Source organism: Carlito syrichta, unplaced genomic scaffold, assembly GCF_000164805.1.
Source record: "Carlito syrichta isolate Samal-C Ts95f unplaced genomic scaffold, Tarsius_syrichta-2.0.1 Scaffold302611, whole genome shotgun sequence".
NCBI classification, from domain to species: Eukaryota; Metazoa; Chordata; class Mammalia; order Primates; family Tarsiidae; genus Carlito; species Carlito syrichta.
Genome location: NW_007246707.1, coordinates 241688 through 259384, shown reverse-complemented (window position 1 = coordinate 259384; position 17697 = coordinate 241688). Strand labels below are relative to the sequence as shown.

The 17697-nt window shown below is 42.8% G+C and overlaps 1 protein-coding gene across 1 annotated transcript in view; it reads left to right on the top strand.

The window, feature by feature from the left end:
• CDH20 (cadherin 20) overlaps window positions 1-16041 on the top strand; it is a 50593-nt gene extending 34552 nt beyond the window's left edge. Inside the window, exons 9-11 of the mRNA XM_008057024.1 lie at window positions 4817-4934; window positions 10085-10336; window positions 14474-16041. Coding sequence (XP_008055215.1) covers window positions 4817-4934; window positions 10085-10336; window positions 14474-14979 — 876 coding nt within the window. The 3' untranslated portion in view covers window positions 14980-16041. The remainder of the gene's footprint in view (window positions 1-4816; window positions 4935-10084; window positions 10337-14473) is intronic.
• The last annotated feature ends 1656 nt before the right edge of the window (window positions 16042-17697 follow it).

Genomic DNA, 17697 nt, shown 5'->3' with positions numbered 1-17697 from the left:
AGGCCATGTGGACAGGAAGGAGGAAGAGGTGTCTCTTATCCTGAGTGGAGCACTAATTCCTCAAACTATTTTGCAGTAGAGAAAGTTTATTTTCAATATCTTCCCACTGCCTTTTCTTAACTTCTGGCAACAAGTACCTTGTTTTGGGGACTGCCTGGCCTATCTCAGAATGCTCTGTCACCTAGAAATTACCTACCTTACTCCCTCCCTCAATTAAAATACCTATTTTCCTAGAGCTGCTCATGTCGGGCAAGTTTTAAGAGGAAAGTAATCTGGACAAAGTTCCACTTATTTGAAATAATTGTGATTCCATAATCTTCAGAGACCTATTTGCATATTTTTTCAAATATGCTTTTAAAGCTAACTGAATATTCGACTTATCAAATTCCTAGTGGTGTAATTGAGAAACATCTGGAACTCCATTTGGAGTGGCCATGTCTCAGTGCGTGTTTCGCTGTTGCATGCCTATGATCCGACCTTCCATCTTCTCCATTTGGTTCCTGTTTTTGCGAAGGCATTTTTCTCCTCTACCTATGACCCAGCAGATTCCCTAACAATCCTAATTTACCACCATTTCCATCCAGTATATAACCAGTGGTCCTATGGGTTCTGGTAGTAGGTCAAATGAGTCAGGATTGTTTTAATATGAAAGCTAAAGATGGGCACAGTGGCTCAGACCTGTAAAGCACTTTGAGAGGCCAGGGCAGAAGAAGGGCTTGAGGTCAAGAGTTGAAGACCAGCCTGGACAACATAGTAAGACCCTGTCTCTACAAAACATTTAAAAATTATCCATGTGTGGTAGCATGTGCCTGTAGTCCCACGTACTCAGGAACCAACATGGGAGGATAGCCTGATTCTGGTAATTTGAGGCTGTGGTGAACTATAATCACACTACTGCACTCCAGCCTGGTTTAACAGGGCAAGATCCTGTCTCAGAAGGAAGGAGGGAAGGAGGAAGGAAAGGAAAAGAAAGTTAGGGGTTTGAGAAGTGCATATGTTCGGGCCTCCAACTAATTGCTTTGCTTTCATACCACTCACTCACCTGAACAGCAGCTCCAGCATCCTGCTACACAGAAAGACTATGGCTGCATAACCATGACTTATATTAGCTCCCTAAACTCACCAAACAGTGACTCAACACATCTTTACCATTCTACTCAAAGCAAAATGTGATTCCCAATCCTGAGGTGGGAAAAGGTGATTTTGATCTAAACTTATGTTATCCATCAATCCTTGAAATTCGGTGCAATGGTCTATAGTCCTCCTAAAAAGTTTTTTTTTTTTCAAAAAGTTTGAGATAATTCTACTTCCATATCTATTGAGTTTCTAGTCTAGAAAGACATGAAATATTATGCAGCTAATAAAATTTACAACACAGATTTTACAGCACAAGAAATGGTCCATGTTATTATAAGTAAAGAAAGGAAGTATAAAAGCTACATACACATGCTTGTATTATGTAAAATAATGTCTGCATGTGAACAAAGACTGAGAGGGATAATCCAAAAACAGTAGTTACCGTGCTAAGGAGTTTAAAGTGAGGGAGTGGGTCTTTAATAATTTATTGTAATTTGGCTTTATAATGATTTATATATGTGTAGCATATATAAGTTTATATTATACAATTATATTATATTGTAATATAATATATAATACCTTATAATAAAAAAAGCTAATTTAAATTTGTAATATAAAGAGGGCAATAAGCAACAAAGTAAATTAAACCACCCTTCCCCCAAAATACAGCACTCCCTTTCTAAGAGGGATTCAGAATAGAAGTTGAATTCTGACAGGTGACCAGCAAACACCCTCTTGTTTTGAGATTCAAACATCTCCCCCACTTCTAAATACATCTTTTAGTAGTATATTATACAGTGCTTTGTAGTGCAGCTAATCTGTGACTTCCAGTCTAGTCTGTCACCTTTGTCACCTTTAGTCCAAGATACTGAAAATTCTACCTGTTGATCTGGGCTCTGGGAAATGTTTTGAAGATTTTCTAAAGCGCATAGCTCAGGAGGTACGTCTGGTTTATAAAGAATCAGTCCCTCCCTGTGTTTACTTTTCAGACACTGTCATCAGCTTCACGTCTGACAAGTCCAAATACATGCCTTCCTTTTAGCCAACAGCTATAAGGGAAGCCCTATAAAGCAATCGGACCACACACCTAGTGATGACTGGGGGCAGAATGCAACCAGCTAAGCAGAATATTGCACTACAAATGAGTCTGAGGAAGAAATCTGACCTGCCAGGAGAATAGCAAGCAGAAGAGCAGGCTAGGGTGCTCCCAATCCAGACCTAGCAATCAGAGTCTTCACTCATTCCTACCTTGAAGCCCTGTAACCAACCAGCCCTATACCTCAGGCCCCAACCTCACCAATGTAAACATGATTCACAGGTCAGATGTTCTGAAATGACCTTCCCAATTATGTTTGCCAAGTTGAAGAAAACTTTCTATTTATGACATTTCTTAATAAATATGTTACCCGTATCTGTGTTTAGCACTGCAAGCAGACTGAAAAGCGCAGGCTTTGTCTCCAAGTGGGAATGGGACAGAAAGATTACCTCAGTGTGTGAGAAAGACTGGCATGAGGCTAGACTGCTGGTGGCAAGTTCATCTCCACTACTCTCCTGACCCCTGCTTTTAGGTCCAACAGTTGAGTTCTCCAGGAAGCATACCCTGAGAAGGGATTCTGGTATAAGGTATTTATGAAGAAAAGCCCTTGGATCCAATGCCTGTGTAAGGGAAAGAAAGGAAACAGAACTGGGCAAAAGGAGAAGTCCAGCTGTGATGCGGACTCACTGACTGCCTCGGCCAACTTCTTAGAGAGTTCTAGAATGAGAGTTTTCCCAAGTTGAGATGGGATGGCCAGGCACATATACTATCACATCAGTTAGTCACTAGATGTGGGTTACCCTGGAAGGCGCAGTGACTGTGGGTGCCTTAGTCTGTTCGTATTGCTATAAAGAAATACTTGAGGTTGAGTGATTTATTTTTTTTAAAAAAGAGGTTTATTTGGCCCACAGTTCTGCAGGCCAAGAAGCATTGTGCCAGCATTTGCATATGGTGAGAGCCTCAACTTGCTTCCACCATGGCTGAAGGGGAAGAGGAGTCAGTATGTGCAGAAATCACATGGCAAAAGAGGAAGCAAGCAGGGCTCTTTTTAACAACCAGCTCTCCCAAGAACTCATAGAGCAAGAACTCACTCATGATGGCAAGGACTGCATCTAGCCATTCATGAGGGATCCACCTCCATGACCCAAATATCTCCTAACAGGCCCTACCTCCAACATTGGGATTAAATTCCAACATGAGACTCGAAGGGGTCAAATATCCAAACCATTGCAGTGGGTAAGGTGACTCTCTGCAACAAGTAATTCCTGAAGAGATCAATAGATCAAGGCTGGGGTAACAAGTATTTCCTCAAAGGGGATTCTGAGCAACATAGTGTCCAGAAGGCCCCTTGCTTCTCCCCCTGTTATTTAATCATCAGCATATTGTGAGGACAGCATCACCTCCAACAACTTACATATGACCAAATACAGCCTATGCAAGCCCACCGGTGCCTCAAGCTGACCTTTGACATTCCAGTTCCTACACTGGCAGAAGCATGGCTGGCTTTTATTTTATTTTATTTTATTTTTGAGTTGGAGTCTCACTCTGTCACCCAGAGCAGAGTGCAGTGGTCACTCCCAGCCACAGCAGCCTCGACCTGATGGGCTCCGGCGATCCTTCTGCCTCAGCCTTCCAAGTAGCTGGAACTAAAGGTGCGCGCTACCACACCCAGCTAATTTTTTGATTTTATTGTAGAGATGAGGTCTCGCCAAGTTGCCCAGGTGGGTCTTGAACCCGCGGGCTCAGGCAATCTACTCACCTTGGCCTCCCAAAGCGCAGGATTACAGGCTGAGCCACCGAGCCCAGCCACATGGCTGACTTTTAAACAGCAGGAGTGGAGACCACCCGTCAACACCTCTTCTATATCCCACCTCCCGCTCTTTCCCCCTCCCCCGCCACCTCCCACTGCTTGTCCACTACTGTTCCAGTCATCAATTTCACACTTTCTTTAATAGCTTTTGCATCATGGTCTCCAGCCTTTGTGCAACTTACTCCTTTAAAGAACATTATGGAAAGGCAAAAGTTGACCAAAGAGCTCAAGAGGAATCCTGCTCACCTCCTGCTCTCCCATTCCAAAGCTTTGCTTCTCTCAACTATTCCACACATCCCATCCTAGGAATCTTGTACTCTAAGCCTTTTCTAGTTCCCCTTCCTGCCAACAAAACATGACTACTTGTGACCCATTCCCTCATATTTGTTTACTGTTAACCCTAACATAGCCAAAGCTGATGAGTTTGCACACTTCCCTTCAAGGTAGTGGTCATCCCTAACCAAAGCTTCCCAAATATGGCAATTTATCCCTAAAATATCTACCCAGTGATGAGGTTAAATAGATAGGGGTAAGAGAAAAATTGGGGATCAAGACGACCTTGTGGCACCCCAGAGTTCTTTAACTCAAAATCTACGATTCAGACTGCCTAAAATTAGCTGGTCACGGTATGAGAATAGAAATTATATTGAGGAAGGTATGTGGAGTATTTAGGTAACATTTACTCAATGCCTATTAACGTATTCAGGCCCAACAATAAACGAAAATTCAATCTTGAGTTGTATAATGGCATGGAAACTTTCCGGGTAATTTTCATGGCATTCTTCTCATTACATAAAACCACCCACTGCTGGCTTTCCAGGTTTGGGGTTTTACTAATTCCTGAAGCTTTTACCTTTGGCCCCAATTCACCTGAGTTCATGTCCTTCCCTCAGCTGATCCAGACAGTGAGTGCAGTAGACCAAGATGACCCACGCAATGGTCAGCATTTCTACTACAGTTTGGCTCCTGAGGCTGCGAACAACCCCAACTTCACCATAAGGGACAATCAAGGTAATAAGGTGGATAGACGGGCTATCTAGGCTCTTCTACAGCTTAAGATACTTTTGTTTGCTGTATACTATGCAAACAGTGTCAAAGGTCACCTGCTCTTCAATAGCAGGAAGGATGTTAATGCTAATTTGTGGTTTCTTTCAAAGTTGTGCTTCAGAATACCAAAAACGAAGAGAGCCCTCTGCGGACTCTAAAACTTTCATTCAGTCAGTAAGTCCCCAGATGTTTACTGAGTGCCTGTTCTGTGCCAGACACATTACAAAGTAGAGGCAAAATCCTTCATTCCCACAGGGAGCAACCCTGTTTCTATGTTTTATAATGATAGGAAGAATCTGAGATAAGATGACAGAAAGTGACCTAGATAAGGAGAAAAACCTGAGGGAACATTTCTAAGCAAGGATCAAAGGAGGAAACAGTAAAAAGCTCTCAGAACAAAAGGCAGACAGAGGTGAAGTAATGAAGACAGCAAAGGCAAATATAAGAACACAAACAGCAGTTTCAGCATTGAAACAACTGCATTACTTTACTTCGAGAGACACATTCAGGCAAGATTCCCTGTCTAGAAAGTGTTCCCCACCACATTTTTGCTGGAATAGAATTCTAGACTCCTCTTTTCCAACAAGCATTCAGATCAGCTAAGGCTTTATAGACCCAGTACACTCCAGTTTGGGCACAGATGGGAAAAGGAGAGTCTTCTGTTCTCCAGCCAGATGATTTGCTTCAAAGAAAGGTCAGAGCAATGGAAAAAACAAGTTAAATCTGTCAAATGAACCCCTTCTGTTGCTAACTCTGCTACCAACTCGCCATCTGACCTTCTCAGGGCTGCAGTAGCCTCATTTTACTTCTAATTCTAAAATATTGTCATTTCGTAAAAATTTAAACAGAGTAAAAAACAAAGTCATGATCAGGTTAGGCATGCCTGGTCTTAGTCTTAACATCAATTATTTGAGATTAGCATTATTAATTCAGCCCCACATGGTAGTCTTCTGCTATAAAACTTGAGAATCTCTAACCTGTTTTCTTCTCAGTTGAAAGCATTCTTCTACATCATCCCTTTATCCCTTAAACCTTCTACGTGTTATCATAAAACCACTGTAATAATTCTGCAAAGAAGGGCGATATGAATTATAAAAACAGAAATACTACCATCAAATATCCTGAGATTTGTATTGGGGCAAAGTTTTGGACTGTTCATTTATCTGCTTCATAGGAAAACCCTTCCTGCAAGAAGTGGCTTCAGCCTCCTCAGGATCGGTTTTACAAAGGCAACCCTGGGGGGAACTGCACATTATATTGTTTCTCCAAATTTTCAGTTAAGTGTCACTCTATTGCTTCATTCTGGTATTTCAGAATCAATACAGAGACAATATGCAGCTAAATTTCTTAAAGATGACTTTGGGCACCAATTCATGGTACCAATACCTGAAAAAGATTGACCGCTGGAACAGGACGACTATAAAAAGGCATGATTCATCTCTTGGAAGGTTTCCCAAAACAGAAGTCAGCACAACGTCCACAGAAAACATGAACTCTTAATCTCCTCATAACAACTTATCCCATGAGTATCCTTAACTGAGGCTCATTAAAAAACTGACCAACATCTGATACAGCAGATCTACTGTCAAGTGCCTCTGCCCCCATGTCTGAAACATGATATTGTCTTATGAACACAACAGGGCATTATCTCAAGTAAAATCTTTTTTACATTTAGCCCCAAAAACATGATGAAAAATATTATGTGTATATAGCACCCTACAATTTCAAAACATTTTCCCATACTTTGCTTCATTTGATAATTATAATAATTCTTGTTAGGGTTCAGCAAAACTGTTAGGTCAGAAGGCTGGTAAGTTGAGCCGCAGGTAAGAAGCAAAGAACTACACAAAAATTAGATTGAGAAAATAGTTTATTTAGAAAGTGGATTGGAGAGAGAGAAAGAAAAGGGGGCTCTGCCTCCCCCATACTGGGGAGGGGGCCAGAGCTTAAAAAAAAAGAATGGCTGGGCCAGAGCCTAACAAAGGCATGGTGGCCACTACTTGAGGTTGAATGTTTTTTAAGACTTTCCTCTTGGTGGGCAGGCCATCAAGGTGACTGGGTCATGGTCTGTTTTATATCATTATGTAGGAGCCAGGTAATCACATGAACCATTGCCAAAGTGATGGGGTCAGTGTCACACTGGTCACGAAGGGCTGATCACAGTAGATTAGGTTGGCTTGGTCTTTATGACTGGAAGACAAATACTTTGGATAAAGGTAATCATATAAAGCATGCTTGAGGGATTACAAGCCAATTATTAGTGACTACCTCTGATAAACCAGTTCTGCCATTTGTTAATGGTTAGGGGGCAAGTCCTAAGAAATTATGACAGAGCTAAGCAGTGTTCAAATGGCTGCACTTTAGCTAAGTTTATTCCATTTTGACATTTCGCCCTTTCAATTATGTAAGGTTTTAAGGAAGTTTAAGGTTTAATTCCTCTCAATGTCCCATTTGATAGATGAGGAAAGTAAGCAAATGGCCCAAGATCAGAGAGTGAGTAAGAATTAAGATTGGGACTAGAAGTTGGGTCCTGTTTTAGCACCCTCCCCCCCACACACACACAGAGTGTTTTGGGTCATCTTAGAAATATTATTTCCAAATAAGTTACTAGAACTCTAATTACCACAATCCAAAAAATTTTTTTCTAGTGGCCACTATATGCCAGTCTCCTTTCAGCACTGGACCCAGCAATGTGATGCTCTGATTTTTTTCTTTAATCTTAAATTACTCTTAGATCAAGCAACATACACTATAGTAGATATAATATAATGCTTTTATAAAATTCAGCTCTAGTCAGTCTTCCTAAAAGTCTTTTTACCTAGCCTAGATTAAACCAAAAAATAAAAATAGTTATGTTTAGAGAAAAACTTGGTTTTGGAAAAACAAAAAATAAAAACTATGAAGTGGAATTAATGGAAAACAGAAAGGTGGGTGGATTGTCTGGTAGGTGGAAATACAAATATAATCCTTAGGCTGGTAATCTTTCTCCACTGAGAAAAAAATAAGAAGAAAGTAGCCTACATCAAAGCAGGAAGAGAGCATGATTACTTTTTTGATAGTTAATGTTACTAAACTAAACAAGCAGTTATTATAGCACAAAAGAAGACATGCACGTTTTAGAGACAGAGAGACCAGCATTCAAATCTCAGCTATTCTCCTAAATAGGTTCACAACTCCAAACAAATTATAACATCACTCTAGGCCTTAAACTTCTCTAACTGTAAAAAACGTAAGATTATTACTATCTCACCAAATTGTGAAGAATAAATGATACCACATGTAAAAATTGAAGTATGCACATGATCTTTCAATAAACAACAGCTACTACCATAAAAAGCAGGAAGTAAAGTTAACTAAAAGATTAGTATAAACACAGGCCAGGTTATGCCACAAGAATGAACATCACCAAAATCTCAGTGCCTTAGCACAACTACAGTTAATTTGTTGCTCACATAAAGCCCACTGTGGGTCTCAGTGCCCCAGAACAACTGTCCATTATCTGTAGCTCAGTGTCCCAGACTGCTCAGATCTGCATGTCACACATTCTTTCTTAGTAACTACAGCAAGGCAAAAGAGCACAGAGGATCATATATCAGCTTACGGGCTTCTGCTTGGAAGTGACATAAATCACTATTGCTCATTTTTTATCAACTAAAGCAAATCACACAGACATGTCCAAATTTAAGAAGACAGAAAAGTATAATCCTTTATGATGTCCAAAAGAAGGAAGAAAAATCAGAAATATTAATGATCATTAATAATGTTTATTTTGGTTTGGCTCTTGGAATTTTTTGTGAAATTCTACACTGTTTCCTGTGAAATATGCAACACAAGCCGGGCTCGGCTCAGCCTATAAATTCTGCGCCTTGGGAGGCTGAGGTGATTGGATTGCCTGAGCCTGAGGGTTCGAGACCCGCCTGGGAAACTTGGTGAGACCTCATCTCTACAATAAATCAAAAAATTAGCTGGGCATGGTAGCGCGTGCCTATAGTTCCAGCTACTTGGAAGGCTGAAGCGGAAGGATCGCCGGAGCCCCAGCAGGTCGAGGCTGCAGTGGCCGGGAGCAGCCACTGCACACTCCAGTCTGGGCGACAGAGACTCCAACTCAAAAAAAAAAAAAAAGAAATATGCAACACATTCAGAGGAACTTCTGTGTTGGTTGTATTAGCTTTGAGGGTCACTTCCTGTATGTCCTACCACACTTCTTAAATGCTCCCTCTGCTGGAAATGACCTGAGCTTTGCAAAAATATATCTACTTTAGAATTTAAACTCGCTCCAGGAAACTTGAGGGCACATTAAAAAAAAAAAAAAAAGGAAAAAAATTCCAGAACATGACAATAGGTAAATATAAATGTAACTACACACATACATTCTAGCTTTGTAGAAACACATCTAGTAATTTGGCTAACCTCTTTTAAAGATGGAGGAAAAATAACTCAGATAGCTGATCAGAAACAAATTTTCGCCAAATTCATATTAATGCTTAAACTGAGATCACCAAGCCAGAAGAAATAACAGTGTGTCATATGACCAAAGGCCTTCAAATAAGCTTCTGCTAAATGAGCAGGTTCTATAGGAAGCACAGGCAAAGTGGTGACTGCCTTTCACAGGCATAACCGGAAATAGCAAAAGACGTGAACTCCAGCCAAAGTGGCAAACACAAGCCATCTGCCACAGCCACACAGTCCTCGGCATTCTCTTCCTAGAGGCACAGAGCAGCGCCAGGGCCTTGGCAACCTGCAGAGCAGGAACAAACAGGGACCACAAGTCACCGGTGATTGTTCATTTCTGTCAAGCTCTCCCAGGAACGTTTTTGTCAGATCTGAAGTCTGACGGTTCGCCCTGGGCATTTTACGTCACAAAGGGTAAGACAGACTCCCAAAAGAGGCTTTCCCTTCCAGGCCTCAGGGTTTTGCCTAAAAGAAGGCACAGATCTTGGTTTCTGAATCCAGATGCTGACCCAGACAAATCTGCCGTGGCTGTAGCTGAGTCCCTTCGGGGAACGCTGCCTCCCCTCTCTTCTTCCTGCACCGACCGTGCCCCCTTGCTTTCCTCAATCCCAGACATTAACTCACCTTCTCTTTTTCCACCCTGAAACCCTTGGCTTCTTCAGATAACACGGCCCGGGTTCTAACCAGGAGGTCTGGCTTCCGGCAGCAGGAACAGAGCGTCTTTTACCTGCCCATCCTGATAGCAGACAGTGGGCAGCCCGTGCTGAGCAGCACCGGCACCCTGACCATCCAGGTGTGCAGCTGTGACGACGACGGCCACGTCATGTCCTGCAGCCCCGAGGCCTACATGCTCCCGGTCAGTTTGAGCCGGGGTGCCCTCATCGCCATCCTCGCCTGCGTCTTTGTCCTCTTAGGTGAGTAAGGGGCCCCTTTCTGTCCTGTGCGGCCCTGCAGATGGTTACTCAGATACCAGTTCATTCCCATCCTAATACAGCTCTTCAGAACTGGTCTCCCATACCATGGAAGGTGGTAAAGTATGGCCGGGAACAAGTAAAGAAACTGAAGACAGTCCCTTCCTCCAAAACCTCTTTGGCAAGGTCAGAGCAAATGAATTTATTACCCGTTTACTGTGGGCCAGGGCATCATGCTGGGTACTTGGATTAATCAAAGAGACATGTCCCTGTCTTCACGCATTAACTTCAGAACAAAGCAAGTCATTTTGACATCACAGAACCAAAATGGCCATTTTGGACAGGATATGATAATGACATCTTCCAACCCCTTCGTTTCAGATAAGTAGTAGCTAAGTCACAAAGAGGCAAGTGACAGGCTCAAAACCAAACGTCAGAGGCCGAACCAGGACTGAAATGCCGGCAGGCCATACACTGAGCACCCCAGTGTCTGGGCAGCACTGTCCTTCTCCTAACGCCCATCCCCTAGTTCTGGAGATGGTGTTACAGGGAAGGAAAGAGGAACAGGGTGTCCTGGGTGGACCGAGGACAGGGACAGGTACCATTCCAAGTAGATTAATCAGAGAATCTCTCACTGATAAGGAGAACTTTAAGCAGAGATCTGAAGGAAGTGACTGAATGAACCACATGGATTTCTGAGGAATACACTGTTTGGGGCATTAGCATCCCTTGCACACAGTAAGGCCATCTAGCAAGGAGCAGTGACTAACAGTTTGCCTCTGCTGGTGAAATACAAGGATGTGACAGCAGGCTAATGGGACAATCCTACTGGGGAAGGGGTCCTTCCTTCCTCCTCTCAAGTCATACTACCAGGCAGCCACCCAGCTCCCTTGTGCAGAAAGCTATCCATGCAATCGCTTTCTAACTCCACACTCAAAAACAGAGACTAAAAAACACCCAGCCAACTCTTGAAACCAAGACATATCCCTGCTCTCCTTACTGAATTTATCCATAGCATATATATCTTGCTAAGAGAAAAGTACATTTAGTAGATAGTAATATTATTCAATATAAAAGAAACCCCAGCTTTCTATAACAAAAAAAGTGAAGCACTGGGCATTAAAATTAGAATAGATATAGAAATATCCACAGACACCCTTGATCCCAAGTTCACCTCTACACCAAGAGGCTGAGTAGATCAAAGAAAGCAGTTCCTATGTGAAATGTTAGCACCTGGCTGGCCTTCTAGGTAGGTCTGTGGAATATGCTTCTCTAAACCCATTATAAACTACAGCATGTGGTTTATAAATAAGTAACCTTTCTAAGTCCTTGGGCCCCTGGATCAGAGAGAACTGTTACAGTTTCCGGTTGGTGACAGCAAGCACTTCACTGCAATTCCTTGAGTGTCCATAAGGTGGCATTGGGAACCCTTGTGTGTAGTACAGGACACCCTGCAAGAGGCCTTTGAAGAAACTTGGTCCTAGGAGAAATTTCCAGACAGGCTGTCCTTACTTCTATCTTTGAAAAACATCTGTATGTGCACCCTGGCCCACAAAGAGCCACCATTACAGAAATACTGATTTAAAGACAGTGGCTCAGAGAGGCTCTCAAGTTAGAAACAGTGTGCAAGAGGCAATTTATTTTATCCCTCCCAAGCCCATGATCAAGTCTCATCTTTTGAATTGTTCAGAATAAATAGTTTTCAATAACTAAACTGAGCAGAGTTATCACAAAATCCTCAGTTGTAAGCACTCTTATTTCTAAAATTGCACAACCCACATTAAAAATAATTTTAAAACTGAAAGATGAGTAGCAGTTGTCAACAAAATACCACATTGTGTGGACAACTAAATAAACACATTAATTTTTACTTTGTGAGGTTTTTTTCATGTCTCAAATATGTATTTAGTTCCTAGGAAATCTCATAAGCCCTATGCACTGTGTCTACGGTACCTAAAGAATAAATGGCCCTAGAACTGATTCTCTTCTGTCAGAGAATTTCAACTAAAGAGGACCACTTTTACCATTTTTTTTTTACTGATTTTGCAACACTTGTTATTTACATCAGATTACCTAAAAAGTAAGACATGTAGCAATCTTTATTTTTCAAGAAGTGGACCAGTTCTATATAAACTGCTTAATTCTCCATGACCATCATAAATCTTTCCAACAGGTATCCAAAGGTGTTTTCAATTTTTCTTCCCAGCATTTTCCAAAATACCACCCGTACCACTTCAAGGTCACCTGTGTGAATTCCTTTCCATCTCCTAAGCAGAATTCACTGGCTCTACCTCTATATTCTCCTGGCAACACTTGTGATCCCATGATAGCCCTTATTACTGTCTGATTTGTATTCATTGTCAATACCTGTAATCTCCTTATATTGCAAACTTATAAGAGCAGAAACCATGTCATATTCAATACTGTTTCCCCATAGAGCCTTAAAAATACTCGGGCTAAGTAACTGTTTACTGAATCTCACAAGCACAGCACATTCGCTTAAAATCCTATTTCTCCAACCAGCATCAGTTCAAATCACACTCCAGCTTTTGATGCCCAATTCAAGTCCTCACTTCCTTAGAGTTCTATTTGTCTCCTTCTCGAAATACCACAATCCGTTAAGTCTATGTCTCATATTTTTACACATAGAGAAAATATATGCAAGCATATCATTGTTTCCTCTGTGTGTATTTTGTCACCCAAGCTATTTGGGAAAATACTATGTATTAACATCATTAACTGTAATTTATAAAAATTTTTTAAAAGCCCATCTACGTTCAAATTTTTTTTAAATCTTTATTGTAAGTTTTATTTCAATCTGTAATCTCTTACTGTACATATGACTGTACTCCACTTTTTTCACCTTGGATAAACTGGGGTCTTATTTTGCAGTGCTGTCAAACTGTCACTGTTCACCAGCTGTAACAAAGCATACCAGCAAAAAAAAAAAATCAATAGCAGTTCTACAGCTAAAACCTCAACACACTCCCTAGAAAATGTTTTCACTCACAGAGATAAACAGCTCAATGGGATTATCTCTCTCTCTCCTTTAAACTCCAGTGAACACATCCTTGGGGAAAAAAATGCATTTGTGGGATAAAATTTCATCCAAACCTGCAAGGGTGCATCTAACAGTGTGGTGCTTCTTTGATAACATGATGAATCATATAAATTGTCACTGCTCATTCTCTCCCTTCCATGAACACCATTGGGTCCAGAAAGCCACAACCACCTCTCTAATGAAAAGCCTTTCTGAAAAAAAGTCTGAGGTTATTGGACCCCAGGGATCACTTATGCTCCCTTATTTTTTGGAAGAGGTATAAAAAGTCTACAACTTTGGCTCACGCTCAGCTTGGCTCTATATGCATATTAGTTAATACATGACTACATAGAATAAAATCCTATTCAGATGCTAAGCTAAGAGGTCCTGTTTCATTCTTCTGCATGTGGTCAGCTACAGGTGGGACCTGATCATTAATCACAACAGCACAAGGGAAGGGTCGGCAGTCGAAGGACACCGCCAGGGGAGGGAGAACCTAGCATCACCTGGTCCTAAACCAGGGACGTGGAGGGCCAGCTGGAGGTCCAAACTTCACCATCAGGAAGCTCGCTTGTGTAACTACTCCTGACTTGCACCCCACATAGCTATCATTTTTTTAAAAAAGACGCTAAGATAAGCAGAATTACAACCTACATAATAAGATGTACACATCATAATTTAAAAATGCATATCATTATCATACAAACACAGTACACGACCTGGTCCTTGGCATATCTCCCTCCGTAGCAGGCCATAGCAGTGCTTTGTGAATGGGATTTTAAATTGAGTGCTGCGTGTACACGCAATTTCAAAACAGCAAGCTGAGGCAAAAAGATGTCACGGGCCACTTCTTCTCACCGAGCCGCCTGAAGAAATGCAGAGCCTTATTTGTCCACGAGCTCTCGATCCGACATGCAGACCCATCAGAACCCCCCGAGCTTTAAAATCCCCCAGAGCGGTCCCCGACCTCACCCCCCTCGCTGAGCGCTTCCCCTTCCCGCGCTTCCTCGAGAATCCTGCCAGGCAGGGCACGCAGAGCCAGGTCCCGACCCCAAACGGCCAGGTCCCGACCCTAAACAGCCCGTCTCCGTTCCCGGCAGTGCTGGTGCTGCTCATCCTGTCCATGCGGAGGCACCGGAAGCAGCCGTACATCATCGACGACGAGGAGAACATCCACGAAAACATCGTCCGCTACGACGACGAGGGCGGCGGCGAGGAGGACACCGAGGCCTTCGACATCGCGGCCATGTGGAACCCCCGCGAGGCGCAGGCGGGCGCCGCCCCCAAGACGCGGCAGGACATGCTGCCCGAGATCGAGAGCCTCTCCCGCTACGTGCCTCAGTCGTGCGCGGTGAACAGCACCGTCCACAGCTACGTGCTGGCCAAGCTCTACGAGGCCGACATGGACCTGTGGGCCCCGCCCTTCGACTCCCTCCAGACGTACATGTTCGAGGGGGACGGCTCGGTCGCGGGGTCCCTGAGCTCCCTGCAGTCGGCCACGTCGGACTCGGAGCAGAGCTTCGACTTCCTGACGGACTGGGGGCCCCGCTTCCGGAAGCTGGCCGAGCTCTACGGAGCGTCGGAGGGGCCCGCGCCCCTCTGGTGACGGAAGCCGGGAGGCGGACGCGCGTCCAAATCCAGACGTTCTCCCGCGGGTGCTTCGCGGACGAGGTGCAGCCGACCACATGAGCAATACTGTGCTGGAGAGTGAGAATGGGGGTGAGCGGGGCGAACGGAGCTCTCTCTGGATCAGCTTTACTTGGTTAGATTAAGTTAAATAAGCAAAAGGAAACCCGGGAAGAGGAGAGCAGAATCTCCAACCACCTTTTCTAAAATTTTCTTTTCATTTTAATTCTTCCGACCTTGGAGGTCCAAAGGGTTATGGCATGCTTGGCTTTTCTTTGCCCTTCATCCAGACCTCTGTCACTTTGCCACCACGGAAAGGCTCGGGTCTCGGATACAAAGATGGCACTTGAAAGCAGAAAGCTGGTATTCTCATACCCATGTCTTAAATCTTCTTGTGTTCTCCGTTTGAGTTTTGCTGGCTCCTCAAACCACAGAAACCAGTCCACACGTTAAGAACACGGGGAAATTGTTCCTGGGTCAAATTTAACCTGCTTGTTCTGGGACGTATGGCATTTCTTTTAACCCTTTCGAGACAAGGTTCAGACTGAATCAGGCTTGCATGTGGGACGGGTGGGAGGGTGGGAGAAGGAAGAGACACTGACTTTGTGCTCAAGTTCAAGTGGCTGAACCCAGAGTTGTTGGCATCACCGCTAATCAAGGTAGTGTTCTCCTCTCTACTCTGTAACTGTGCCCCTGCTACATCGTTCAGAATGAAACCAGAAAATCTGCCTCTTTTGCACTGTAGATGTCTCTTCCATGTGCCAAATGTGGAGATTAGATGCTACAAGCGAAAGCCAAATAAAAAGAAGTATCTGATAAAAAGCATGGGTTAGAGGGCTTTCCTAATCTGTGTGAGGTCAATCCAAGGGATGTTTACATACTGTAGATAACCTACTTGAACAAAAATCAGTATTATAGAGAATAAATGGATGTAAGAAAATTACTTGTATAAGTTTTGTATATTTGTTAATAATTTTGGTAATAAATATGATGTACTGCATCTCAGTACCTTAGCAATTCTTTTAATAAAAATTAAATAGAAGGGAGAGTCTATGGCAGATTTGTTTAATTGCTGAGCAGGGAGGAGGTGACTTTATTATAATCCTGATCTTGTCTCGGGTTCCTGGGGTGGGTCTGATTCATTAGGCAAATAAGGACGAGAAAGTGTGAGGCTGTGCTGCGTTGTTTTTCCGTCACTGACCGGATGAACATTATGCAATTTAAACTGTCATGCTGGCCGGGTTCGGTGACTCAGCCTGTCATCCCAGCACTTTGGGATGCCAAGGTGAGTGGATTGCCTGAAACCACGGGTTCGAGACCAGCCCGGGCAACTTGGCATAGACCTTGTCTCTACAATAAGTAAAAAATTAACCAGGCGTGGCAGCGCACACCTGTATTTCCAGCTACTTGGAAGGCTGAGGTGGAAGGCTCGCCGGAGCCCAGCAGGTTGACACTGGAGTGGCCATGAGCATGCCACTGCACTCCAGCCTGGGTGATGAAGTGAGACTCCAACTCAAAATAAATAAATAAATAAAAATAAACTGTTTTGCTTTTAATGAACACCCTTTATTCCCTGATCTCTGAAAAGAGCAAAGGCTGGTTCAGTAATATCAGTGATACAATGGTAACTTTAGCTCATTTTTTTCTTTAATTTTGTGAGAGAATAGTGCACATAGCCACCAAGGAGGCAAACTGTTTTACTGGCAAATCAAATATGTTCAACCCTAGATGAGCTCACAGAAGATTGAAACCATATTTTATTCATCTCTCTTTTTCCCACAGTAGCTAATATAGTCCTTTCCATACAGTAGGTGCTTAATAAGTGCTTAGGGGCTTCATGATGAAAGAATATTTTGCACAATTATCCTTACAAATTGAGGACAAATTGTGAACCAAATAGTTTTCTAAGAGCCTTGGTCATAGCAACAGTCCTCAAATTTTAATGTGTATCAGAATCACCTGGAGAATTTGTTAAACAGCCTCATTTCCAGAATTGCTGATTCAGTAGATCAGGGATAAATTTACATTTCTAAGACATTCCCAGGTAATGCTGATACCGCTGGTTCAGGGAGCTCATTTTGAGAACCTCTGGTATATAGTTGTTCACACTCAAAGCTATGAAGATTAAATTATCAGCCCTCTTTCACTGGATTCCATCTTCTCAGCAGAGTGATATGAATCTTTTTTTTTTTTTCCAGCAAAAAGGACAGTTTGGGCCAGGTGCAGTGGCTCACACCTGTAATCTCAATACTTTTGGGGATGCCAAGGGAAGAGGCCAGGAGTTTGAGGCCACAGTGAGCTATGATCAGTCATGCCACTGCACTCCAGCCTGAGTGATAGAGTGAGACTCTATCTCAAAAAAAAAAAAAGGACAGTTTGACAGAAATGTCTGGGAAAACTGATACGTTTCTGAGGCCCTAGAAGCCAGCAGAATGTGCTCTTATGCATATTACATTTGCCTGGTACACTCAAAGCCAGGTAAATTCTCATCTTCAGCCTTCAGCATACTAACCCTTCCTTCCCATGAGAGGCAAGCAATTCTCACATACATCTTTTTTGAGGGGCAGGGTGTAATGTGAAAACAAAATGAATAAACTTTAAAAATATTGTCAAAAAGCATAAACTTGAGTTCGAACTAAGCTTTACAAGATACCAATTATATGAATGTGGGCAAATCAACCTCCAGAGGGCTCTTCAT